Here is a 25,959-nt window from a genome sequence, read left to right as displayed (position 1 = left end):
AATTGTTAGTGCAAATTAAGGAGATGGGGTGCCTGTTTGGCGAGTAAGCTGTGACACTGTGGGCATGTTAAATAAGCCGCTGAATGGTCAGCAGAGGATAATACTTGGTACTTTTTTCCAATAGATGTATTTAGTGATTTGTTAGATTATGACTATACATAGTGGAGCTGGTCTAATTTCTTATACGTCTTGCCCATATAATTAAAGATGCTAAGAAGGTTTCAGTTTGTGATTACAGATGATTTGCTGCAGTCCCAGAAACCCTGGTATTCTAGTAGTCATGGGAACAAGAAGTGCAAAACTGGGCCAGACATGTCCCGGCTCAGGTCTCTGGCTCTCTACTGAGGTCACCAACATGCAAATAAGAGTTCCCATGGAAAAGGGTGGCCTGGATCTGTGCCTGGGAATATCGTAAATATGGATGGTTGCCAGGCAGCTATGTACCTGCAGGGATGGATTTATGTTGCTTCCTTCTTGATTTTGAAAAATCAAACCCTATTTTGTTTTAGCATATGCAGTTTCTGCAGGTGCTTCGCAGGTCACTGCTTTCCCTTGGGATGTCTGGGGCTGGTCTCAGTGGGCTCAACACTGGGATATAGTCTGCTGTAAGAGTACAACTACCATTTAATCACCTTGAGAGGGAGGAGGGTCATGTCCTGGTGTATCCATGGAGTTTGCTCCTTTTTTGGTAGTGGGTGAGATGGTCTTGCTCTACGTGAGTTTGTTGCCCGCCATGTGAAATACTATGGCATAAATGACAAAGTTCATAAGGCTTTACATATATTCTCTATCTTTCACTAATGAGAAGCTGTTTTATTCCTAGAACCACTGTCCTTTATACCTATTCTGGTTTTAAACGATGAAAATGTTTAGTATCTGGCCTCTTTTGTTGTCTAATACTTCTGCTTTAGTTGCAGCTTTCCTCCATTTTTGCTTTCCTTGGTGAGGAACTTCAGGGAGAAGCTGTCACTGGGTCTGCTGAGACTAGCAGGTATATTTTGGCATTTGCTGCACCACATGCCCGGGTGACAGTGAGACTGGATGTCATTGGCCAGGGGAGTCATGGAAAAATGAAAGAGCAAGGTAGTGGTGAAAAGAAATCTGGATCTGTCAGCAGGGGTGACAGGTGATGAGATACAGAAAAAGGTAGCACACGAGCACATCAGGAGATAAAACTGAGTCTGTAAGTTCCAAAAGAAACAAGCAGGACAGAAGCAGGAATAGTCTGCCCTTCCAGTGGAGACAGACAGCAGGTAACAATTTGAGGAGGCAAGACAATGTCAAGACAAAAGAGGCAGACACAAAGGACTGATATGCTGGGATACTTTGAGAAGGTTTTATTAACACCTTCTGTAACACCCCAGCTACATCTTGGCCTATGGAGGTGACTCCAGTTGCTGCTTAAGTACTAATCGCAATACAAATAAAATGATGCATTTAGATCTGGGAAGGTCAACACGGTGGTACAGTGCTGAGAGAGGAATGGCTCGGCAGCAGGGGAGCAGCACAGGCCAAATGAGTGGGAGGTGGTGGGATAAAAGATGATTTAGGTTTCAGTGTGAGGGTTGCAATTTACCTTTAAGGGACTTTTTTGTTTGTTTTTTAAATCTACACTCCTTCTAAAACTGGTTCAGCTGAATGGCCAAGTATGTGACTTTAATGAGATTCCTGAAATCTTAGTAAGAACTGTGGTTAAAACCAAACCTGGCTGCCAGAAGCACATGTATAGCAGGACATTATGGTACATCTCTTGGTGCTGTCAACCAGCAGGTCCGTGGCACAGAACCAGAGGGCAGGGATTCCCTTTCAAGCAGCACATGTAAACCCTCCTTCCAGGGCAATGTATCTCTGGCTCCTTAAGTAGAGGAGACTACTTAAGTGAAAAATTTTCTAGTCTTGGTGAAGTGTCTTATGTCAGGGAGAGCAATAAATGTTTCTGGATGCACTGGACATTGCGCGGCATTAAAAAAAAGCATTGAACCACAGTCAAGTTGCAGGAATAAACAGGAACTTGAAAGAAGCTCTTGATCCTTACAACAAGAATGTACGTCCAGTTCTCCCAAGCCTGGGAGAAACCGGGCAAATTGCACACATGAGGATCATTTGAGTTACATGGAAAGAGACCTATGTTTTCTTTCAGCATGCCTTATAGGACTTGCTAAAAATCTGTGTCGCACTTGAGTACCTCCCATATTTTTGAAAAACAATAAAGGGTAGAACAAGGAACTCTCCTTTTCTCATTTATCAGAGCTGTCTTCCAGCTAGGGTTCAACGTTTTTCAGTCTGCCAAATCTTTGCAAATGATCTCATGGACATGACCTCCCCTTCTTGGAGTTTTGCAGCTTCCCTCCAGCAAATGTGGTGGTATTGGGAAAGCAGTGATAGCTCTCCAGCTGCTCTGCCGTGACTTTGGAAACTCAGTGTGTAAATTTGTGCTTTGTGCCACCGTTGTCACCTCTGAAAAGCAAACAAAGGCAAACCACAGGTACTAACTTTAGGCAGCCAGCCAACACAGTAGACAGTTGCCTAGGGCAGCAGACTGTTGAATGCAGCAGAATGCCAAGGCTTTACAAAGATGCAGGCTTGCTGCTGCTGCTCTTCCCTCTAAGAAGGGAGCATTAGACCTTTAATCTGAGGTTGAGATTCATGTCCTGTTTCCAGGAGACAGCTCCCTATTTGGCCTAGGTGATCCTCAGTGGTCTGGGTGCAAGCACCTGCAGTGCTTGAGCTGCAGTGAGGGTTCTGTACTGCTGTCTGAGTGAGCCAGGCCCACTGAAAGGGGTAGGATGAGGCAATAATCAGCAGAAGCGAGAGCAGCCCCAGGTTTTGGAGTTCTTTCTACCGACCCTTCTTTCCCTACTGCACTAGGAGCAGTGTGAGTTGGTGTGAGTGGGATGCCGCTGGGGAGGGATGGTTTGGGAGGAAAGTGGGAATCCCTTGGGTGGCAGGGGGAGGATGGGGTTGATGGCCAGGAGGGGTGGTCTGCCTGGAGTGAGATTGGGCTCTCCTGGATCTGAGACAGGGTTAACCAGGGAACAGAAAGGCAGGTGAGACCAGCTTTTTCCAGGGCCTTCCCAATACCCACTAGTCCTACCCAGTACCCCTTCATGTCACTTATATGGAGCACCCCAAAATCCTGCTCACTCCTAGCCTCCTTCCCCTGAAACCTCTTAAGTCATCATGACCCTGCCAGCATCCCAGTTGGTCACCCAGGATTACCCACTGGCAGCTCCTTACCCGCCTCTCTTACCTGATGCTTTATGGACTCCATTCATTGCAGCCCACCAGCAGCCCCGCTTCACCCCACCTCTCATCCTCACAAAATTTCATTGACTTCTCCCACCCAGCCCTGCTTTGGCAAACAACCTCACCAAAAGTGTTTGAACCAGCCCTGCAGCTGGGCTTAAAAAATAACCCAAGCTTTTTATTTACAAAATTGAAAGCTTTCTTTCAGGATTTTGGTGGCAAGTAGAAACAGGCGCAAGAGGAATAGACAGTATTCTTCGGACCACCAGCCAAGTGTTTTGCAGCTTTTTTGTCTAGAGGTTGCTGGCTGAGGCTAAACCACTCCAACAATGCCTCACCTGCTATTACCGCTTTATCTGAAGTCATAAACACAGCCGGTGAAGAAATTACTTCCAGCACCTTGAAAAGGACTGAATTCCATAATTCACATCTTAACAGCAGTTGCTCTCACCAGCAGCAGAATTTAGGTAGAATTCAGAGTTTCAGACCTTTCCTGCTGAAGCATCTCCTTTAGTTGCTGCCTTTGACAGGATATTAGGCTGCCGAGATATGTGATCTTATCCCATCCGGCAATTTTAATGTCTGGTGTTTCAAAATAAGATCATTGCCTTGCTTGTGCTTGTTGGTGGTCAGGTTGCTACTAGAAGTATTCACAACACTTTGCTGTTGCTAATTGTCAGCCACCTTCACATAGTAATACTTAAAATGAGATATTTAATTAATACTGTGTGTTTCTGGACCAAGTTTCACATGAGCACTTCCCATACTTTAGCAGCTGGAAGGGTTTTTCTTTCCGCCATACCGCAGTGCCAGAGGTGGGCCACCAGTCCAGCACTGCATGGTGGTGCATCCGTGTCGCTTCATGGAGTGCTGCGGCTGCGCACATGGGCTCAGAGAAACTCACACGAACGCGGACGTTGACATCACTTGTATTTGTGGAAGTGCCTCATCGGCTGGTGCTGTCTCACATTCCTGGCTGGGAGAGGCACCAGGGCGGCTTGCCACGGTCTACTCCTTTCTCAGAATCCGCGAGGAGACTTGGTGAGGGCAAAGCTTGGAGATACACCTCTCCCATTGTGTCATCTATTTACATGGTGCATGCCTTGTGTGTGTGTGTGAGACAGCAAGGGCTTTTGTTTCCCCTGCCCTAGTTCTTCCTTCTGGCTGTGGTAAGATGGAAAGGTGGGACGCTCTCATCTCTGCCAGCGAGAAGGTTTTCTGTATCTGAGACTGGCTTGGAAATTCTTTAGATGACATCACACCATGTCTGTGCAGACTCATTGTTTGTCATGGAAAAGCCATTCATCCATACACAACTTCCTTCCTCCCCAGACTCCCGGAGATAAACTTTCCATTCTGTCTATTCCCTATAGAAACAGACCCAAAACATGTATGCGTGGCTACACACACATACACCTCGCCATCCCTCCGTCACGCTTGGAGCTGTGGGAGGAGGAAAAGGGAGGATATAGAAGATGGGAATAAAGTCACCCTGTTTTCTTCAGACGTGGATCCTGCTGTGCCCAAGCAGTAAAACTCCCCTCCCACCGAGGTTCTGGGTCACACAAGGCTTTTTTGTCCTGAGGCTAATTCTGGCACTTGCGGCCCCACATCTGCCTGCCAGGTGAGATGGGCCACCAGCTGCAGGTACAGCACATCTGGATGGGGGAGGAAGCGAAGCATGCTGCAAACAAACACAGCAAGTCCACCGTGGCGGGTGTGAGGAATTTGATAAAAAATATACTTCAGCGGTCTGAGCTGCCGAGTCTGGTGATTCATGTCTCGGGTGCTGCTCGTGAGGCAGAGCGAAGGGCTGGGTACTTGCGGGTCTTGGACCATGTACGCCGTGCCCACAACCTGGGGGGGACCTGCACGTTCAGCCTGTGTTCAGGGAGCCACCACCAGAGGGGCAGTGGCAGGGGGACACCAGGCCTGGTGAGAGGATTTCATGGGAGACGATAAGGGGGCATTTATCAGTGGTGGAGAGGTGGGGACTGTGTGGCACAGGATAGGACAGGATGGTGGGAAGCCACGTAGAGATGGAGGCAGCAGCAGCGGTGTCGACAGCTGTGGCATGAGGGAGGCAGGGTGCGAGGAGTGTTTGTTCCAAGTACCCGCACTGGTCCAGGATGCCTGCGTTTGCTTTCTGCTGGTGTTGGGGGGTGAAAAGGGCCGAGGAGCTGCCAGATTACCTCTGCCTTTGAGGTTCCTGGTGGGTCCAGCGGGGAGGGGAGAGGGGTGTTTGGACACGAGGAGCCTTTGAAGCTTTTCCCCTGTCCACCTCCCCAGCCCATAAAGCCATTAGGCTGTGGTGCCAGCCCCGTCTGCGCGGCCGCCGGCAGCCCAGCCGAGCCCCGCAGATCCCCGCCCGGGGCGCGGGGCTGGGGCCCCGGCGTGGGGCCCCTCTGGAGGCCGTTTTGGGGAGGGGGCGGCCCATTTCCGAGCCGGCCCTGCGTTACGGAGGCAGCGGGGCCAGCGCGGCGCTTTGATGTGCCCCGCCGGCTCCCTGCACACCTGCGGCCGCGGGGCTGCCCGCCACGGCCCGGCCCGGCCCGGCTCGGCCCGCGGTGGCACCGGCGGACCACGGGCCGGGGGAGGGGGCGCATCAAAGGCGGCCGAGCGGGGGGCAGCCGGGAGGCCCCTCCCGACGCCCCTGCGGGCGAGGCCAGCCCCAGGCGTCCCCTCGCTCCCCCGGGGCCGGACAGGGAGCGTCGCTCGCTGCGGCGGAGCCCCGGCAGCGCGGCCCGGGCGGGAGGCACGGCCGCCGTCGGAGCCCCCGGGAGGCGGCGGCCGGGGGAGGGTCCTGCGGGGGGCGGCGGGGCGGGGTGGGAGGGGGCGGCAGCCGGGCTGTGCTCGCCGCGCCCCCGCCGCACGCAGGCCCCGCTCAGGGCTTCTCCTCGGCGCTTCTCCGCAGGGCGCCCCGTCCCGGCGGCCGGCTCTGCGGGGGCTACCCCAGCGCCGCCGCCCGCAGCCCACCATGACCGGGCCGAGGCTGGCCCTCGCCGCCGCGCTCCTCTGCAGCTGCACCTCGCCGGTGGCCGACGCCAACTCCTGGTGGTAAGTGAGGGCGCGGGGCAGCCGGCGGCGCCTTTGTCCGCCGCCGCGGGCCGGGGGCCGGGGGCCGGGGGCGGGCGGGGGAGCGGGAGCGGGAGCGGGGCGGCCGCCCTGCGCTCCCCGCAGGAACTTTCCTGCCTCCCGGGCGTCCTTCGCCGCAGCTCGCTTCTTTCCAGGTTCCCCCCTCCCGCTGACCCTGCCTCGTTTCTGGGGACGTGGGACGTAGCCCCTCTCTTCCAGGCGTTTCTGGGCTCTGTTTGTAGGGGCTTGGTGCAGCCCCGTCCGGGCTTTGAGGATGTGGGGAATGCGGGAGGAGAGGATGGGTAAGGTTTCCGACCCGCTGCCAAAAGCCCCGGGAGCAGCCGCGGAGCCCCCTTCGCCTAAGGAGCGAGAAAAATAGCCTGGCTTGAAGGCAGGCATGGCTCGCTGGCGGTCTGTGAAAAAGCAGCTCACTTTCTTCTTTTGCAGAGAAAGTGCTGAGCTTTCTCTCTGCCCCCTCCCCATCCCGGGTGTCCTCTGTGTTTAAACTCGGGTTACAAACGAGCTGTGTTCCTCCCGCTAGAGCCTTGGAAAAGCCTTGCATCTGGCAGAGCCGTAGAGGGAGGCAGCTGACATGAGAAATGCGCCCGGGCTTTGGGAGCGGGGCTGGGCTGGGCTGGCGGGGAAAGGTGCCGGGCGTTTCGCGGAGGGGGCCTCTCCCTCCAGGCTCCCATGGATGTTTTTCTCATCGTAGGTCTTTGGCCATGAACCCCATCCAGAGACCTGAGATGTACATCATCGGCGCGCAGCCGGTGTGCAGCCAGCTGCCGGGGCTCTCCCCCGGGCAGCGCAAACTCTGCCAGCTCTACCAGGAGCACATGGTGTTCATTGGGGAAGGGGCCCGCAGCGCCATCAAGGAATGCCAGTACCAGTTTCGGCAGCGGCGGTGGAACTGCAGCACGGTGGACAACACCTCCGTCTTCGGGCGGGTCATGAAAATAGGTAGGAGTACCCGGTACAGGGAGGTGCTGGGCGCCGGCTGGCTGTCCCTGTGCAGTGCTCTCCCTTTCGCCAAATACACACGCAGGAGTAATGAACCCCGTTAGCACTGCTCCTAAAGCTGCGCTTAACGAGCTTTTCCATTCCCTGGTGTGCTGGCATTGCTTGTGTGTTGCCCGCACCTGGGTGGGTGGCAGCAGGGCACCTGAGACACAGCAGGAGTTAGTGGGACACACACACTTTCTTCGGGGGGGCATGGGAAGGTCAGGAAGAGAGAGGCTGCTCTTGTTTTGTGTGCGTGTTTAAAGGTAGGGAGGGTAGAAGCTGGAGCCAGGAACAATGGTCCCATGCTATCATTCCTAGCATCTGGAGTGCCCTCGGACAGGGAATGCAGCCTCGACATGTGGGAAATGCAGACTCCTCTGGCATGGGATCTCTCCCCCACCTTCACTGTTCTGCCACTTTCTGTGTAAACCTAGGAGATTTTTATAATTCCTGCCCTGCTGGCCGCAAGAGGCACATTGACAGGCCATTGCTGCACTTGAATTGAGGTGTGACCTAGCTGCATTGTCCCAGCTCCTTTTGAAATGCAGTCATCTGATGGCAAGAAACTGAGAAATCCGGGCTCAGTTTGATGTGTCCGACAGCCAGGACAATAAAGAAAAGGTGTTAAAACAGTCACTCAACTCACACACACACACATGCACGCTTTCCAACCCCTGGGTAGAGGTCTTGTTTCCCACCCACAAAGCCAATCATTTACACTGAAGAACCAGTACTATTTCTTGGTTGTGAGGTCAGGGAAAACACTTAGCAAGGGATGGGAAAAGACCTTCAGCTCCTGCACCCCCAGCTGCTCCCAGTATTGCTTGCACCTTTTTGTCTTCACTCTCAAAAAAACCTGCGTAGGCAGCAGGACACCGAGATGCATCTTTAATACGTCTGGGGTGTCAAGGCGATAGGGCACCAGGGTAATCAAGTCCTGTGATCCCTTCCGTTTGATCCTGAAATTCTTATCTGTCATCTTAGAGACTTTTATAGATTTTTTTTGCATGTGTTACTCAGTCTTTCAGAATTTCTAATTCAGCCCACCACGGCCATTCTAATTCCTCCCTTTCTGTCCAGCTCATACCCCAGCAAATCCCTGCTTCTCTGGGATGTTCCCCTGGGAGATGCCGTTTCCTGAGGCGTACTTTCAGCTCTTGATGCACATCCAAGGCATCTGCACCCTTGCTCTCTTGCTTTCTGATAGAAAGAGTGGTGGCCAGGTGAGGCTGCATGCAATCCCAGATTGTTAAAACTTGTGCTTTGGGGTATGAAAACAAATTTCAGCCACCAAGAAAATACAACTCCATCTTTTCCTTCTGGTGTCCCTCCCTCACATGTGACTTATCCCAAATAATAGGGTAAGTTTAAGATCCCCAGAGAGATCCTAGTGACTCTGCAAGGACACAAGAAAATAGGAATCTCCCCTTCTGGGGCAAACCTCTTCTTCTTTGGTATTTTCCTGCAGCCCTGGGTAAGTCCACACTTGGAGAAAAGAAGTAAGGGTGAACTAAGACAAAGCAAAGATCAGAGCTGAAGGATGAAAAGCTGTCAGGAAGGATCAGAGGGTATGCAGGAAGGAGGGACTGGAGCGGAGAGTGGAAGAGGAAGGATCTTTCCCCTCTAAAATTAATTTGATCCTATTAGTTTAGATTGGGAGTAGGTTTGTTTTTTGATGAGGAAAGAGGTGTGGTGGGTATGTGATGGGTATGTCCGGTATTCCGGCTGCTGTTTGGTTTGTGTGCACGTGCATTTGTTTGTTAGGAGCACTGCTCATGGTAATGTCTGTGAGGTGATTGCCTGCTGTTTAAAAACCTATCCTAACAAAGAGTTTTGAACCTATCTCCTTTAGATTCTCTGGTTAGTTAGAGCATGTTCAGGTGTTTATACTCCAGCACAAGACAGCACAGCAGTAGGAGAAATGTCACTATAGGTGGCCTGGGGTATTAAAGGGTCTGTGATGATGCATTGCTGTTGTCTGTGTCAGTGACAAGCTGTTGTGGAGGGAGATGCTGCCTCTTTTCTCTTAGCTCCACCTTCCACTTTTTCTTACTTTGTAATGAAGCTTGCTCATCATTTCAGCAAATCTAAATTTCCATGCTGAGGAAGAAAACAAAGCCTTTCAATCTCTCAGGCTGTGCCAACTATAAAGTAATTCTTCCCTGCGATCATACTGTGTGCCTGTCTCCTTGTTTTCAACCTCTGAGCCCCAGTTCTGGACCACAGCCCTTTTTCTGTACTCTGTGCCAATGGCATGAGGAAGGTCTGGAGCCCAGAGTATCTGCAACAGTGCAGAGGCATGCCAGAGTCTTGAGGGAGGGAAAAGATAAGAAGGACCCAGAAGGTGTGTAGTATGCCAACAACCCTCGGCTGCCCACCCACCGATGCAGGCATGGTATATATTATATGATTTCTTGAGCTGCACTGGATTGTGAGAGGGGAGGAGAACCTACCCTGGCCAAGTCCGAAGCCTGGGAGATCCTTGTAAGAGCATTCACTCAGAAACCTGGAAGATTTGTTTCCTTTCCCCATACCAGAACTTGGCTCAGCTCAGAAATGGGAGACCTAGTTGGTCTGTGTTTAATCATGACACCTTCATTTTGTGCATTTCATAGAGTGAGGCCGTCCAACGATACAAAGCTTTTGTGGAGGCATCCGTAGCACTGAAGTAGGCTGCTTTTTTAGCATTGTTTTTTCCCTACTGTCGTGGTGTGAGAGTTGCTCTCGCATTTTAAATGTGGTTTATTCAATAATGATATCTGGTGATACACAAAAATTATCCTTCTGAAGTTGCTTCTTGTTCTGTTGATACAGATTTTAGGCTGCGCACATGTGCATCTCTCTCTATATATGTATTATTATATACAGACACATTCCTTGCTGCTACGTTTATGAAGAAGACAAAGCTCCCGAAAAGGTCATGTTAAAATTTCCTCATGGGAGGACAGAATGTATCTCCTTCAGTGCAATCCTAAATGCAAGGCTGGGGTTTCCAGGTTAGTCCACTCATTTGTGGAACCAAAGATCTTATCTCTTCTGCCTTTTCAAATGTAAAAAGAGTCATAAAAGAAGAGAACAAAGAGAAATATTTTTCCTTCGAGACTGGCAAACTCTAGGGATGTGCTTTTGAGAAAAATGAATCAGCTGAAAACTTTTTCATTAAAAAAAAGTTAGAGCAACACATTTTTCTCATCTTTACGTCGATCTCCCCGCTGGGATCCGTTCTCCTATTTCCTTTTTGAGCCGCTCCAGAAAAGCGACCCGTGGGGACCGACACCTCGTCTGGGTACTGCTCACGCTGGCACCCTCGGCAGAGCCCCCCAAAAAGCTCCTGCTGCTGGTGGCGGTGGCTGGCGGGCACAGGAGGGCAGCAGAGCTCCGCGGAGCTCCGCGCCGGCGGGCAGCGCCTCCCGCGCCCGCAGCCCCCGCACGGCCCGGGCCGCGCAGGGCACGGCAGCCCGGCTGGCTCCAGCCCGCTGCGCGGGGGGCGCGGGAGGGGGCAGAGGGGGGGCTACTGCCTGACCATCTCTGTAACCTCTGTTCACGTTCGCCTAAATTTGGGGAATAACAGCCCTGCCTTTTGAGATGGCAGCGTGGAACTGGAGTGAACTTTTGAGTTGGTCAGCAAAAACCCAAATAGTTTTCCAAGGCTGGAAGGTGTGGCAGGAGGGCAAAGAAAACTAGGGTTTATAAGCCCGCAATTGCCAGCTACAAATTTGCTTTGTGTTATTAGCACAGGGTTTCATGCATGCAGCCAGTCCCACCTCCCAAACCAAGCCACGGTCTTCCAAAGCTACATCTGCTGAGCACCATGGTTTGTTCTGCTTTGTGGGCAGCAAGGGGAGGGGGGTGAGCGCCACTGTGACTTGTTGCAGCCTGCTCGGCAGCCTGAACAACTCATGCAGATCTAGGGGCTGCGTGTTGAGTTGTGCAGCTACCTCTGAAACGTGAAGACGTTTAAAACGTGGACAGTAAAAGTGTAAATCCAGCCTGTGCTTTCAGAGATCTCAATCAAACTGTAAGGATGCTAAGCACCTGGAGTCATGCAGGCTCTGTCGCATAAGCTGTAACACCCGGAGGTCCTTCCCTTGTATTTATTTTAATCCCTGTAGATGCAGGGAGTGCTTTACTTAACAGGATGATCCTACTTAACAGGACGATCGGTGTGTCTGCAGGGCTGTCACCATACAGGCACAGACTGGTAGGGGCAAAACTGCTCATTGGACCATTACCTTCAAATAGCCATATCATGCAAAACAAACTAGATGAGTAAAAGCTTGATTTTGATTATTGAAAAATGGCCATAACTCCCTTATGGGCCAGTCTCAGCCGAATTACCTTAGCTAAGAGTCACTCCTCTTTACCTCTTGAACCAGGGATGTTTGAGGGACATAGTCTTCTCCTGATGACCTGCTAGTAAGGCCCTCCCTTCTATATTATGTGTCCTGTAGCATTTTATCAGCCTTGTGCTGTATTCCAGAGCAGAAGCCCTTAGTGTACAATTCTCATTGGGGAACGGGCAGGGGGGGGACACAGGGGCAGCAGCAGCGGCTGTAAATCGCAAGCTGTTCTGCAAGGTGGATGCCATTGACAGCCTTGCCTTTATCTTGGGTCATTACCACTAAGCTGGTGATAAGCTGCTATTAATTACAGATTGTCAGCACATGCAAATTGGAACAAGAGCATACCAAAAGCATCAGCTCAGTCCTGCTGAGGGAGCTGGCACTGAGAGCCTCGTGGGCTGGTGACAAACTGTTCTTGGAGGATCTGCCCTCTGATGTCATTCAAATTTGTTTGAGAGCATCTTGCTGGGTTTTGGTGTAAATAGCTCTTCACAATCAGATTGTTTATTCCAGTGAAGCATTAGCAGTTGTTCTCTTTATCACCTGAAAGTTTGGTGACACACAAAATTACTCTGAAGGTGTCAGGTCAGTTATTTATTACACCCCGTGGTAAAAGTGCAGGTGTGGATTGCCTCCTTTTCCTCATCCCCCTCTACTTCCCCTCTTCAGACCCACAGCACTCTCTGTGGGTCTCATGCAGTGTTCTGGCTGTGTTGTGCCCCGGTCAAATTGGGGCTGAATCACTGCCAGGCATACATAGCTGGAGACCCAATCCAGCTGCTTGGCTCAGACTCTTAAGCTGTACAGAGCATACACTCAAAGCAGGGCAGCCTCTAGTAAACCTGCTAATGGAAAGTCTTTTCATTTATTATTGTCTACATGGGAAAGTTCTACTCGTTCCAGCACTGTGGTTCTGTAGGCACTGGGAGAGTCTCTGCCTTGATACTTTATTGTAAAAATGGGTTTCCTTCAGTTTTTCTCAAAATAATTCTCAGCTGACCTTACGTAAATATAGCTGATGTTTTACTTAGTCTTACGTAAATATATAGTCTTATCTATGATATATATTATATATGATACATATATCAAATGTAAAAACTATAGTCTTATGTAAATAAGGTTGATGAACTGAAGAGCCCTTAAAGAGCACTTGTCCCAATTAAATGAAAACCATTCCAGAGTGATATCTGACTTAATCAGAACGCTCCTTTTACACAGACCCAGGGTCTCAATGATTATTGGCAAATTCAGTGGCTAAGGCAACAGCTGTATTTTCAGCAAGGGAATAACCCTTTTGCTGCTTGAGTTTCCTCCAGGTTAAAATGAGAGGATGCTGAAGGGGAAAGAGACTGAGCAGTCCCTGTCTGTGGTGTTGCTATTTCCTTTGGGCAAGGCCCAGAGTTTCCAGGGCTCTTAAATGGACAAACATAGGTGTAATAAAAATAATAATCCTTGAGGAGCAGCACATACAAATTGATGAAGAACATGAAGAACATGCTCTTCCCAAGAACGTTCCTGCAGGCAACAGCAGGAATCTCAGACCCTTCCCTGGTGTGTGTCAGATAGTCATATTTGGGTTTGATCCTGTTTACAGACTGCCAGCTCTGGACAGACAATTGACTGTGAAATGAAAAAAAACAGGGTGCAAACCATGTGTTAGGGCAGACAGTTCCCTCTCTGCTAGAACGGGGTGGTGCCCCTGTGCCTGACCACCCCATTCCTATGTTCCAGTTAATTCTGTGCACTGTCTCCGAGCACACCATGTCCTACTTTCCAGAAGCTGTTTGCTGGCTCCTTGCTGTGCATTGCATTTGTTAAATGAGATCTGTCTCTTGTTAACTTTGCTTCTCATGTCTCTGTCACAGGTAGCAGAGAGACTGCTTTCACCTATGCAGTCAGTGCCGCTGGGGTGGTGAATGCGATCAGCCGGGCTTGCCGTGAAGGAGAGCTCTCCAGCTGTGGCTGCAGTCGGACAGCCCGGCCCAAGGACTTGCCCCGGGACTGGCTGTGGGGTGGCTGCGGGGATAACGTGGAGTATGGATATCGTTTTGCCAAGGAGTTTGTGGATGCTAAGGAAAGGGAGAAGAACTACGTGAGAGGTTCAGAGGAGCAGGCTCGCATGCTGATGAACTTGCAAAACAATGAGGCTGGTCGTAGGGTAAGTTGAATGCTGACCCTTTCTTCTTTCTCAGAGGCAGATTCAGAAGGCTTGAGATACCTAGATACCAAATTACTTGGAGGTTTGGTGAGGGATAGTCCAATGATGCCCCAGTAGCAGTGTATGGTGACATTTTCTGCATTGTAGTGAATATTACCGACAATATTGACAATATGATATTCCATTTTTGATGGCAGGCTTCTGTTGCCAGCTAAAGCCAGTGAATTTTTGGGTCTGTTGAGATACTGTATGACATATGTGTGCAGGCATGTAAACACCTGCCAAATAAACTAGGTGCTATCATGACGCACCTGCAAGGTTTACGTCTCAGAAACTGTCTTCCCAGAGCTGGGAAGTGGCAGGCTGGTGCTGAAAAGAAGAATCTCTTGGCTTGTGGAGTTTTCTTCTACTGCCACCATTCAGATTTAGGAGAATGTAAGGCCAGAAGCAAACATCCGATCAGGCTACCTGGCTATCTCTGAAACTTACGCCTTGCTCAGTTACCTGGGTATTGGGCAAAATAAATAATTTGCATCTAGGTGACAGACATTTTCTGAGAAGATATACAGTTTTGATCTGGAGATCCCTAGGGATGGAGAATCCACCTCTTCCCTTTGTAGTACACTACCGTCATTAATCACCATGTTTCAGCGCAGTACCCCGTCATCACATGAATTTATCTGGCATCAGCTTCCAGTCAGTTCTTTTTCTGACTTTTACAGCTAGATCCAAAAGCCTTTTAGTAATCGGAATTTCCTCTGACTAGAAGTATTTATCTGCTGTAATTTATTCATTCACCACTCTTTCTTGACAAACTCAGCAGCCATCAAATCATTTTCATGGCATTTTAGTGTATCCTTTCCGTTTTTTCCATATCCTTTTGGAAACTAGATACCGAAATGATGTGCTGGGTTCTGGTATTTGTATATTCTGATGCTGTAAACATAGGTGAAGTTGCCCCCTTTGTATGTGTTCAGCGTATGCACATATGCTTTTTACACAATTCCTCTGTCTGTGATTAATAGCCTGGAAGGTGTAGCATCAGTCATATGCAGTACAACTGTAATCCTGCCTCTTTCCAAATGGTAGAACAGGAATATTTACTTGAACATTTGTGCCTTTTACATGGGGTGTTTAAAATGTTTACCGTTCTTCCCTAGTAGTGAGCTTTTCGAAGGTTAATTTTATTTCTAATGCACATTAAACAATTCTAAGTGTACTTAGACTTGCTCTTTTGTACACTCTTAACTAATATCCTTAGTTCCCTTACCAATTTTATGCCATTTCTTACTTCTAATAGTTACTGAATTACCTTTCCTTTTCCCATGTGTGCCTGTCTTTTCTGCGTGTGATTTCAGCTTCATTTTGCCAGCAAAGAAGATTTGCTCTATTTGTTTGATTGTGAAATCAATGCGTCAGGTTGAAGCACTGCAAATACTTTATGGTTCTTTTGCAAAAATCAAATTGGGGTAAATTAGCAGTACGTCAAAAACTGTGAACTTGAAAGCTGTAGAACTCACTGGGTTTTTGATTTGGCGTTGTGTTTTCTTTGACTTGGAAGGGCAGAGGATCTGCATTTGCTTAGAAATGGGGGGGCATTCCTCCATGGTGTAGCTGCCTGAAAGTAACATTCTTCTCTGCATTACTTGTTTTGAACATCTATGTCTAGAGTCATGAACTTGGACTGCTACGAAAAAATACCCTGCCTAAAATAGGGAGTGAATATGTTATGAGACTTTTTTACAGCCAGTCCCATTTCCTTGAGGGATCCAGAGACAGAATATGGCCAATAGTTTGAGGTGCCAGTTGAACTGTAGTAACACCTGTGTTAGAAAATCAAGTCAGAAGATACTTGCTCCACAGCATGGGTAAAACACTACCCTGTCCTGTTATTCTTGTTATATGGGCAAGAATCTGACTGAGCTGTGATTTTGGATGATGGTATGGTTTTAGATGGAAGAAAGCTTTGTCTTGCTTTAAGAACAGACTTAAAACCAGTTATGTCCAGCCTACTACGGTGCAGAAAGTTGTTTAAATTGTACTTGAAATGCTACAGTGCCCGTGCTTCTCTGGACTCCATAGGCAAGCTCTCAAGGCGATTTCAGTTAACACAGGACCTGGACAAAAGCTTTCCAAAGGGGCCAGCAAAAGAAAATGTTATTTCAAGCTTGGTTTTTGTAGACTCTGTAGAACAGATGGCTGTAGAAAATAACCTTAGATTCAATGAATACAAGTAATTTTAATTATATTAAATGGAAGTATAAACCAGTGTGTAATTAAGCTTGTGGATTTCAAAGAACAAACTGATAAACTAAGAGAGCCAGTTAGTAAACTCAGCCGAGGAGCTCAATGTGGAGGAGGTCTGGAACTTTTTCAAGTCAAAGATGCTAAAGCCATTACAATTCTGCATGCCAAGCAAGAGGAAAAAGCTTGTAGGAAGACTATCCAGACCTCACTGAATGAATAACTACCACAGAGAAGCTGTTAAGAATAGACTGAGAGCCTACTACTAAGAATGGAAAAAAAGAACTGATAGCAAATAAATAATGGAAAGGTCTGTCTTAGAGGTCAAGAAGTGTAAAGATGAAGTGAGAGCAGTAAAAAATCATGCTGAGTCAGACCTTGCAAAGGGTAGTAAAATAAACAGCAAAGTTTTTTAAATTTTGCAAATAGGAGGAGGCTGGAAGAAAGGAGACTCCTAGTCAGTGAGGATGGGGCTGAGTCTAAAGACAGAGTCATTTTGGTCCCCAAAGTGAGTGAGTGCTTTACCTGGGACTTCAAACTGGAATGGGGGGCATTGCTCCCAGGGAGGGGTACTGCATGCCTGCTGCACAATGGAAATGTCTTTTTCTGTCCTCGGCGCTTCTGCCTAGGGGAATAAGTGCTTGTAGTGTAAATTTTTTAATCCCCCTGGGACCCTGCTTTTTGGGGGAAGTCAGGCAGAGTGCCCTAGGGGCAGGCACAGTCTATCACAGTAGGCAGTGGCCAATGGTGTTGGCATGATGTGGGAGCGAGGAAGGCATGAGGAGGCAGCTGGAGGAGGCAGCTGTCTTGTTCAGACAGGTAGCGGAAGAAGAGCTGAGCAGCAGGTACCGCAGTTTGGGGTCAGCAGACCCGAGATGGGTGGGATGGTGCCGGGGGCTGCTAATGGAGGGGAGTTTGGGATCAGGTCACATGATTCAGATGGCAGTCCAGTGGCAGCAAAGGGTTGACAGGACAGAGGTCTCTGGGGTAAATGAGGCTGGAGCTTTGGGGTGGATTGGGTGGATGAGGATTTGGGGGTAGTGAGCAATGGAGGTGCTGGGATCAAGAAAGGAGGTGGATGTGAAATGATCTAGGGATAAGACCCAGGATGGCTCTGAGATGGCATTGCTACAGGTTCCAGGGTTGTCTGGTCAGGATGGTATTTGGGCAGTACAGGGCAGCCTTTCCTCTTGGCTCTTAGAAGTATATTAGCATGGGAGCAAAGGAGAAGGGCTGGAAATGTAAATTATCACCACCAAGGTGGGTGCAAAGCTCAGGTAGTGTCATAAAGCTCTCAAGTCATGGGGAGTGCCCACTTTCTTTCCTGGCACTCTGAAAAAGATGGCACCTGGCAGCACAGGCGGTGTTACAGGAGGACGTGGGGGAAAGGATATCTCAGAGGAAGGGGCAAAATGGGAAATAATTGGAGAAGAATTTCTCAAAGATTGATCACACAAGCATTTAGAACATTACTGATTTCCTAAAAAGCAAGCTAGATCTGACAAGTCTCATTTATCTGAACTTCTGTGAGACATTTAATGTATTTCCCACATGAGAAATGCTTAGTTAAATTGGGAAAGGTAAGGAGAAATGCAGCAGCTATGAGATGGACAAGAAACTGATTCAAAGAAAGATGTCAGTAAGTTGTGTGAAAGGGCATCTCTTGGTCTTAACAGAGCTTAATTAGCAGAGTTCTTTCAAGGACTTGCTTCAAGACTAACACATATTATTTTTGTTTCTCAGCCTCAACACAAGATTTAGGAATGGGATGAAATTTACTGATGATGCAAAGGTGGCAGGTAATACGAATACAGGGGAGAATCTGAATTTTGTACAGCAGCTAACAACATTAAGACCATCACTTGAGGTCTTGTATAAAAAACATTTTTAGTCATTAGGAAATGAGTAGGAAAGAATTGGTTGCAGCAGTCAGCTGCAGATATAACATGGCTTGGAAGGTGGTAAATACCCTATAATTTACTAGGGAAAGCCTTTTTATAAAACATGCGGAATACTAATGTCATTGTATTGAGCTCTTGTGAGGCCCCAAAATATTGTATGTCTCATATTCCCAAGCAAAATGACCTCAGACTAGAAAAGGCTTGTTATGGCTGACCCAAGGGATAGGAATCTTTTCTTAAGAAAGTGGCCTGGAATAGCTTGCCATGTTTAGCCTAGCAGAGTGAAAGTTGAGAGAGGATATGACTGATGTCTGTGTTAGTGGGAGAAATAATAGGGAAGGAAAAGTACTTTCTAAGCAAAAGGCCAATTTGGCACAATTGCAAATGGGCATAAAGTGAATACATTTAGGCTGGAAATTAGAAAAAGATATTTTATCATTGGAATAGTGGTCAGAATAATGGTGGCTGAAAACCTAATTGCTTTTAAAAGGGCACTCTATACATTTAAGGAAAATATCATTTGAAGTGGTGCCCACAACAGCAAGAGATCATACTTAATAACCAAGGAGGTCTCATCTCATCCTGCATTCCTAAACTTCTGAGATTCTGGTTTTGAAAGTAGGAAGGTGCATGTGTAACTCCATACTCCCAAAAGCTGGTGCTGAAAGAAAGGAGTACTGGAGACATGGCAGTGAGCACTGCGAAGTGTCCACCGGGTGCTATCCCACATACAGTCTTGCCCCACTTTCCCAGGCAGCATTTCAGTTGATGTCTTCTGATTTCTAGGCAGAGTTTTGGCACGTCCCCTCACTGAGTTTCCTGTAGGTGAGAAAGTTCTCCTTGAACCTCGAGGAGCTCTGGTGGCAAGAGAGAAGATTGTCCCTGCTCTTCATGGCTCTCAGAAGGAGCTGAGAGGGATGGGAGCGGACCAGAGGTCTTTCATCTTTCAAGCAGTCCTGACCTCATCACCCCTTCACTCCATGTCAGAGTCTGTGGTGGCTCCTGGCTTTATTGGCCTTGTTTGTTTGTCTTTGGCTGTTATCTCAATACGTCCTTTCCTTCCATCTGTCTTCTTCCAATTGGTCTCCATTACCCTCTCTTATTTCCCCCCATTCCTTATCAGTTGCCCTGTCTGGCAAACTGTGGCAGTCAGTCCTTCCGTGCTGTTTACCCAGTCAGCATATGGCAGGTCTCAGTCATCAGTCACTCAAGCCAGTGTCAGAAGAGCCTGGAAGGGGGTCTGGCTAATTGACCACATAGGAATTCCCCATTAATTCTCTTCCCATTCCCATCCCTGCAAGAAAAGAATTGGAAGAGAACTTGGGCTTATGGGAAGGGGCTTTAAGCCTTTCCATTAGAGGCATTTTCAACCTGCTTAAGTGGCATGGCCATCGATCAGACCCTGCCCTCAGAACTGCATGTGGGGTCTGTTATTCTTTACCTTGACCTGAGCCTGGTCAGAGAGGAATTCTCCAATTTCCTCTGCTTTCTCCTCATCTGGGCAGCAAAGATGGAGAGTCATTTAGCAGCTGAAGCTATGGTTCCCTCCACAGGACGCTGATAGCGGGAGCTGCAGGGGGCTGAGTGGCGCCATGCTTACCTGTGATAACTGGTAGCATTTGCATTCCCCAGCACAGCTACTACCCACATGGGCCAGATGTTTTGAGCATCAGTTGCTTAAAGCCAAGTCAGAGTGAACTCAGTCCCATGACATTAACTGAGAGGGATCAAGTTGCAGTGTTTTCCTAAAGGAACAAAGCCCAGGATTAGGAAGAATCGTAATACTTCATAAAAACACATGCAAGGGCAAGGGAGGCATGAGTGGCCTGGGATTTGACAGAACCATAACCAAAAAGTGCTAACACAGGCTTATAACAAGCAGGCTGGCAATGCAGTGAGGATATAGTGAGTGTCTGGGGCTCGGGAAATTCAGCTGTAGCTCTGTCTGGTTATAGTACAGCAGGAATCCTTAAGTAACGGTGTGGTTGGTCCTCTGCAGTTGTAGTTTGATCCAAGGCAAGTGCTTAAGTCCCAGCCTGTAGCTGTTACATTGCGCCGTGAGGGATTGCCTCAGTAAATTGAGCTCTGAGGAGCAGAACTAAAGCTTCTCTGTTTTAAGGACTCACTCCATTGACTTTCTCAGGAGCTGGATTGGTCTCCATGTGATTTAGCCATTAAGCCAAATTGAATCTTCACTAGCTGTCAAAAGCACTAGATGTTAGTTAGACCAGGAGCAATCAGTTGCTGTAGAAGAACTCTGACCTCTTGCTGCTGGTCCAGAGCGTAGTTGTAGGCAGAAGGTTTTGCTTGCAGTATGCTCAGTTGCCTTAATCACCTACTCCTTGGCATGCGAATGCAGAGAGCTGGGAAGCTTTCTTCTGTGTCAGTGAGTGAGGCAGAAAAGAAACCTCAGTGTTCTGCAGCAGAAAAACCTGGCTAGAAGACATACTGCTGTCACCTTCAGAGCTTTTTCCCATGTTCTTTGATCTGCCCCACCAGATAAGGTTTGCAGCAGATGCCAAACACCTCTGCTTGGCACGAGGGATCTGGCAGAGGCAGTGTCCTGCGGACGTGCAGGACGCAGGATGTTCGTGGGAGAGCAGATGTGAGACTGACTGTGAGAGGATGATGAGCAGGGGCAGGGGGGAAGCTGCTCCGGTTGCGTGGGGATGCCGGCTCCTTGCTTTGCAAACTGTCAGCGCTCGTGAGTGCTGACGGGATCTCACGTAGCCTTGCAGTTCGGTGCCTGTCTCTGAAAATAATGGAAAGAACAAACCCAACCTGCATTTCAGTTTATTTTCCTAGGTTTTGAGCTTTGTTCTTCCAGAGTGTTTTTCAATATTTCTCTCTCCTCCTAGCTAGTGTGGGGAGGAGGAGAGGAACTGCTGTGCTCCTTCACATCATGTACTTGCTCTGCTGAGGGTTTAATGCTCACTGGCCTGAATTTTCAAGACTGTTTGCCGATTTTGATGCCGGATTTTCAGGGGTATGATGCATCATACAGACTCCTGAAAACGTAGCTGAAAATATCTTGGAAAGGACAGCGCCGAAAGCTTGCATTTGCGGTTTAAAACGTTAGGCCTTTCCGCGCGGCGGCAGCCCCGTTGGTGCAGGGACGTGTGTGGACACAAGATGGCGCCGGCTTGCAGTTAGGGCCCGCGGCCGGGCGCCTGGGTCGCACCTCGAGCTGAGGTGAGCTGCTGTGCTCCAGGCCAGGCCTGTCCGTCTCTCCCACCACCACCACCCCTGCTGGCTCCTCCTCTGGAAAATGATGCCTCCTCTGGACACTGCTCCCGAACGAGCTCCTCTCGGCAGAGATGGAGGGAAAGGGTGTGGGTCCGGGGGTTTATTTCCGAAGGATGCAGGTGCATCCCTGCAGCGATGGCGTCGGTCCCTGGTGTGGGTGATAGGACATGGGATGGTTCCCAGGTGTTCCCTTTTCTCAGCTCTGACGAGAAAAACATGTAAGACTGCCGTGGTCTGTGAGACTGGGGGAATTTCCAGAGTCCACGCGGAGAGGACTCTCTCATCTTTCCTGCTCATGACCCTGTTGTCAAGTCAGAAATCTGCCAGAGGAAAAGAAGGTGGGGTGGGGGAGCCATGTTTGGAGGCAGCATGACCAGAAATAGAAATATTTAGGGAACAGGAACGCAGCAGTCGCAACAGGAGGAAGAGGAGACTTTTGTCTTTCTGAAGGGTAAAACAACAGAAGTTGGGGGGGTAATCAAAGTAGTTATGAAAACGTGATGAATTCATTGTAATTAAGTCAGCTGCCAGTGCAGCAGGAATAAATGCAGCTTTGCCTGATGGCATTTCTTTCCCCACAGGCGGTGTACAAGCTGGCAGACGTGGCCTGCAAGTGCCACGGCGTGTCAGGCTCCTGCAGCCTCAAGACCTGCTGGCTGCAGCTGGCTGACTTCCGCAAGGTGGGCGACTTGCTGAAGGAGAAGTACGACAGCGCTGCTGCCATGAGGATCAGCCGCAAGGGCAAGCTGGAGCTGGTGAACAACCGCTTCAACATGCCGACGCAAGAGGACCTGGTCTATGTCGACCCCAGCCCGGACTATTGCCTGCGCAATGAGACCACTGGCTCTCTGGGCACCCAGGGCCGACTGTGTAACAAGACCTCGGAGGGCATGGATGGGTGTGAGCTGATGTGCTGCGGACGGGGTTATGACCAGTTCAAGAGCGTCCAGGTGGAGCGTTGCCACTGCAAGTTCCATTGGTGTTGTTACGTCAAGTGTAAAAAGTGCACAGAGATCGTCGACCAGTATGTCTGTAAATGAAAGGAGCCACCAAAGCAACAAATCTATATTATATAAATCTATATAAATATATTTTATATTTGTATAAATAAACAGATGATGATAATAATTAAAGAAGCTTATTTAAGAGACATTTTGGTTTTGAAATTTCCCCCATCAGGCCAGCTGGTTTGCTATTCCTTCAGTTCTGCTGGGGAGTTTGTCTTTGGGTGCATCTCCCCTTGGATGCTTGAGTCAGGGTGAAGAGGCAGAGGAGGTGCTGACAAAGTAAACTGCTCCCCTGCATACAAGCACATGCTATTTCATTACAGAAACAAAGCCAGCGAGGAGAAGAGTGAGTTCTTTCTGCTCTCTCATCGGTAAATCTCAGCAATTTGCATCATCATTGCACATCTGAAATGACAGCCAGACATGGGTGAGGCCTAGTTACATGGGCTTCAAACCCTGCCACCCCACTGGGGAATTTGGAACCAATTCTTGGTCCCTTTAAAGGGCTTTGTCACATTAGAGGGAAAGTTCACCAAGGCTCTTCTACAAGAATATGGTTTAAAATTTGCAGTCCTGTAAACTGTTCCTGGACACTGCACAGACCACAGTGTGGTGGAGGAAGGTTAACAACCTGCTGTTGTGAGGAAGGAAGGTATGACCTGTGGCTGACCAGTGCATAGCCTGGGAGTCCCCGTGAAGCCAGTACCTAGCTCTTCTGTACTGCCTGGGCCAAGGGGAAATCTGTCCAGCTCAGACTACATGGCTACATGCACAAGGGAGATTATTTTTTTCCCCCTCTTAATCCCATGCTGAAACTTAATTTGTCAATATAGAGGAGAAGCTGCTGGTGCCCAGGGATGTTTGCGAAGACAATATACTTCATACTTTGTCAGCAAAAAGAAGCATCGCATGCACACACATGCGCGTAGCTTCATAAGCACTCCTCACACTGCTGCGGGTTTTTCTCTTTGAAGTGAATGCAGGTGGTCACCTTGTTCAGCTCTTATAAATCCTCCTCACCACCATCCCAGATGTATAGTTTCTCTTTAACATTAAACACCCCTCAATGACATTTCTTTCCCTCTGTTGCTTGTGTATATGTCTGTTTTTGTTTTATTTTTTTGGTGGGGTGTCTTTCATTTTGCTGCTCTGTATTTCAGAGTCCAGGGGCCATGCTCTTCCCCAGCACAGGCTAATCACCGATACATTTTCTCCCAGAATTTGGGTGTATGTTCACCAATGGGTTTTTCCTCGGTAATAAAAGAGTATAATAAAATCATACTAGGGCAGAAGGCATTACCAAAGTCTGCTAATCAGTCTTACCATGTTGGGATTTCAGTAGAATCCAATTCATTAAGCAGGGAACAAATGCTGTTTCTAGCACAAGACATTTCCTGTGCCTCTCAGCATCTGCAGAGTTCATTTGCAGTCAGAACAATCAAGAGAAGCCATTTCCCAAAATATAAGGGTTTGCTAATATACGTCCCCTTTGTTACTGACATTCCAAGGGTGTTGGGTTTTTTTCTCCTGTAAATTTTAAAATGTGCATAATATGCCAGTGAGCAAAGAGCCAGTCATGAAGATTGTTATTTTTATATTAAACCTCTGTTTCTTATAAAGCATTGCAGTTTTACAGATTCCACCATTTCAACCACCAGAGAAGAATTTATATGTACCTTTCATACTTCAAATATTTGAGGACTCCAGAAAAGCACAAGGAAGAAAAATTATGTTTAATAATTAGGAGCTGTTGTTTTTTTTAACCGATGTGTCCAGTTTTTATTTTATTTTTTTTAATCCAACAGGCAATATATTTGCTGGCATCCCAGAATGCAGTTTCTTGGAATATAAACAGTGGCCTAGATTTATTTTATTATATAAAATCCAAAGCCAGTGGTATTGTAATTCAAAGTAACGGAAATAGTTTTCCATGCATGGAAAAAATGTGAGTGCAATGGCCTGATCCAGCTCCCATTAAACTTCAGTGGGAGCTGGACTGAGCCCAAGATTGGATCAAATGTGTAAGCTATTCACTCCTGGGATACTATATGTTTCTAGTCCAGTAATAAAACTTGCTCTACCTTGGATACATCTAAAAAAGACTTTGCCTCCCACCACCCTCACCTCATGTTCTTGTCCATCCTTATTGCGTCAGTACTTAAAAGTGTCAGCTATTTGTATATGACACCCTCAGGCATTGTTAATGTGCCTAATAATTCAAAATTATTTCATTTGGCCTTTCTGATAAAGACCACACATCTAAGGGATTCGCAAGTCTCTTTGCAGTTCGGCACCACAATTTATTTTGTGGGTGTAAACAACTTTGAGGGTAGAAATGTTGTCATTGTTATGGCTACTATTCATCTGGGTGTCCCTAGGTATGTCCTTTTTTCCACTGAAAATACTGTCTGGATGGAAAAAAGATTATTTTTGGCCTTTTGTACCAGCACTCCGGACCTCTGGCAGCCTGGTTGGAGCCAGCATTTCCTACTGAATAGGGACTATATAGCGATAGGGGAGAAGTGACCACTGGATTTCTCCCCCCTCCACTTTTTTCTTTTTTTAACAAGAGCTAGGTTTCAGTCTTCTCGACTTTCTGGGAGTTTTGTATCCAAAAATTTGATCCCACTAAACTCTAGCTTAAAACTTAATTTTTATGGTGCCCACACATAAAAGAACCTCCTTCGGGTGGTAGTAAGTATAAAATAAGAATACAGCCAGATTGGTTTGATGCAAAGCCAAAGAAAGTCGAACAGAAAGCTGTAGCAGAACTGCTTCTTTACCATGAGAGTTATAAAGTGGATTTTAGGTTGTGCCTTGTTAGATGCACAAAGTGGTAGAGGGATGTGGAGGTGGGAAGCTAAGCTTGATTTTGAGTTCTGCCGATTACCTGCTTTGTAATTTTCAACAAGTTACTTAATTTCTTTGCATTTTAGCCTCCAGCCTCCTTCTGTATAAAATGAGGAGCAGAATACCTCCTTTTTTCTGCAAAGCTTTTTCAGAAATACAGCTGAGAAGAACCATAATTGAAGGCCTACCTTCTACGCTCATTAACTCTGGCAGGCAGACAGCTGTATCCCCATTGTGCAGGGACACGCTCAATCCGGGACAAAAAGGCTCAGTGACACCTTGGGGGGTCAGCTGCTCAGAGGTTGTGGCTGGGGGCTCCGCAGGAGGCTTGGAAGCTCAGTTGCAGTGAAGCCCTAGTCTGGTACAATGCTGGAGGAAAGACTGTTCTACAAAAGAGAGGTGAACTTTGGGCTTGTTTATTTATGGGTATTGAATATCTCGTAGCAAGACTAAGGCCTTGGGAGGTTAGCCTGGCTTCTGAATCAAATACCTGCCTACTCAAATTCTGTTTGCAGTTTCATATGGATAAGATATTCACACAATACGCTATTATATAGTATGTGCTGGTAACTGGCTGCCACATTCCAACCCTGAAGTCACTGCACTTCAAGGCTGATAGAAATGACCACCCGTAAGTCATGTAAAACTAAAATATTTTGGAGTTAAAGGCACTATGCAAATATACGGTTATTGCAAGTCAGTCAACATCAGCTCCTAAACGGAGCAGAACAGGATGCAAATCTGTCATCATTTTCCAACCAGCTAGTAATACATAAGTTACAACGTGAATGAATGAGGCCTTAGTATTTTCTGCTGCAAGGTAAGCCAAGCAATAGCTGATCCTAGAACAAACAGAAACTTTCATTTGATATCAGTTATGGTAAAAA

The 25,959-nt window shown here is 47.9% G+C and overlaps 1 protein-coding gene across 1 annotated transcript in view; it reads left to right on the top strand.

Annotated features, from left to right (window-relative positions):
• The window catches only part of WNT5B (Wnt family member 5B), a 76,356-nt gene extending 53,062 nt beyond the window's left edge, over positions 1-23,294 (top strand). The window contains exons 2-5 of the mRNA XM_055711822.1: positions 6,161-6,303; positions 7,034-7,281; positions 13,532-13,824; positions 21,797-23,294. Of these exons, the coding sequence (XP_055567797.1) occupies positions 6,161-6,303; positions 7,034-7,281; positions 13,532-13,824; positions 21,797-22,255 (1,143 nt within the window). The 3' untranslated portion in view covers positions 22,256-23,294. The remainder of the gene's footprint in view (positions 1-6,160; positions 6,304-7,033; positions 7,282-13,531; positions 13,825-21,796) is intronic.
• The last annotated feature ends 2,665 nt before the right edge of the window (positions 23,295-25,959 follow it).

Source organism: Falco cherrug, chromosome 5 (assembly GCF_023634085.1).
Source record: "Falco cherrug isolate bFalChe1 chromosome 5, bFalChe1.pri, whole genome shotgun sequence".
Classification (NCBI taxonomy): Eukaryota; Metazoa; Chordata; class Aves; order Falconiformes; family Falconidae; genus Falco; species Falco cherrug.
Note: the sequence above shows the minus strand (reverse complement) of the source record. Positions and strands in the feature narration are given on the sequence as shown.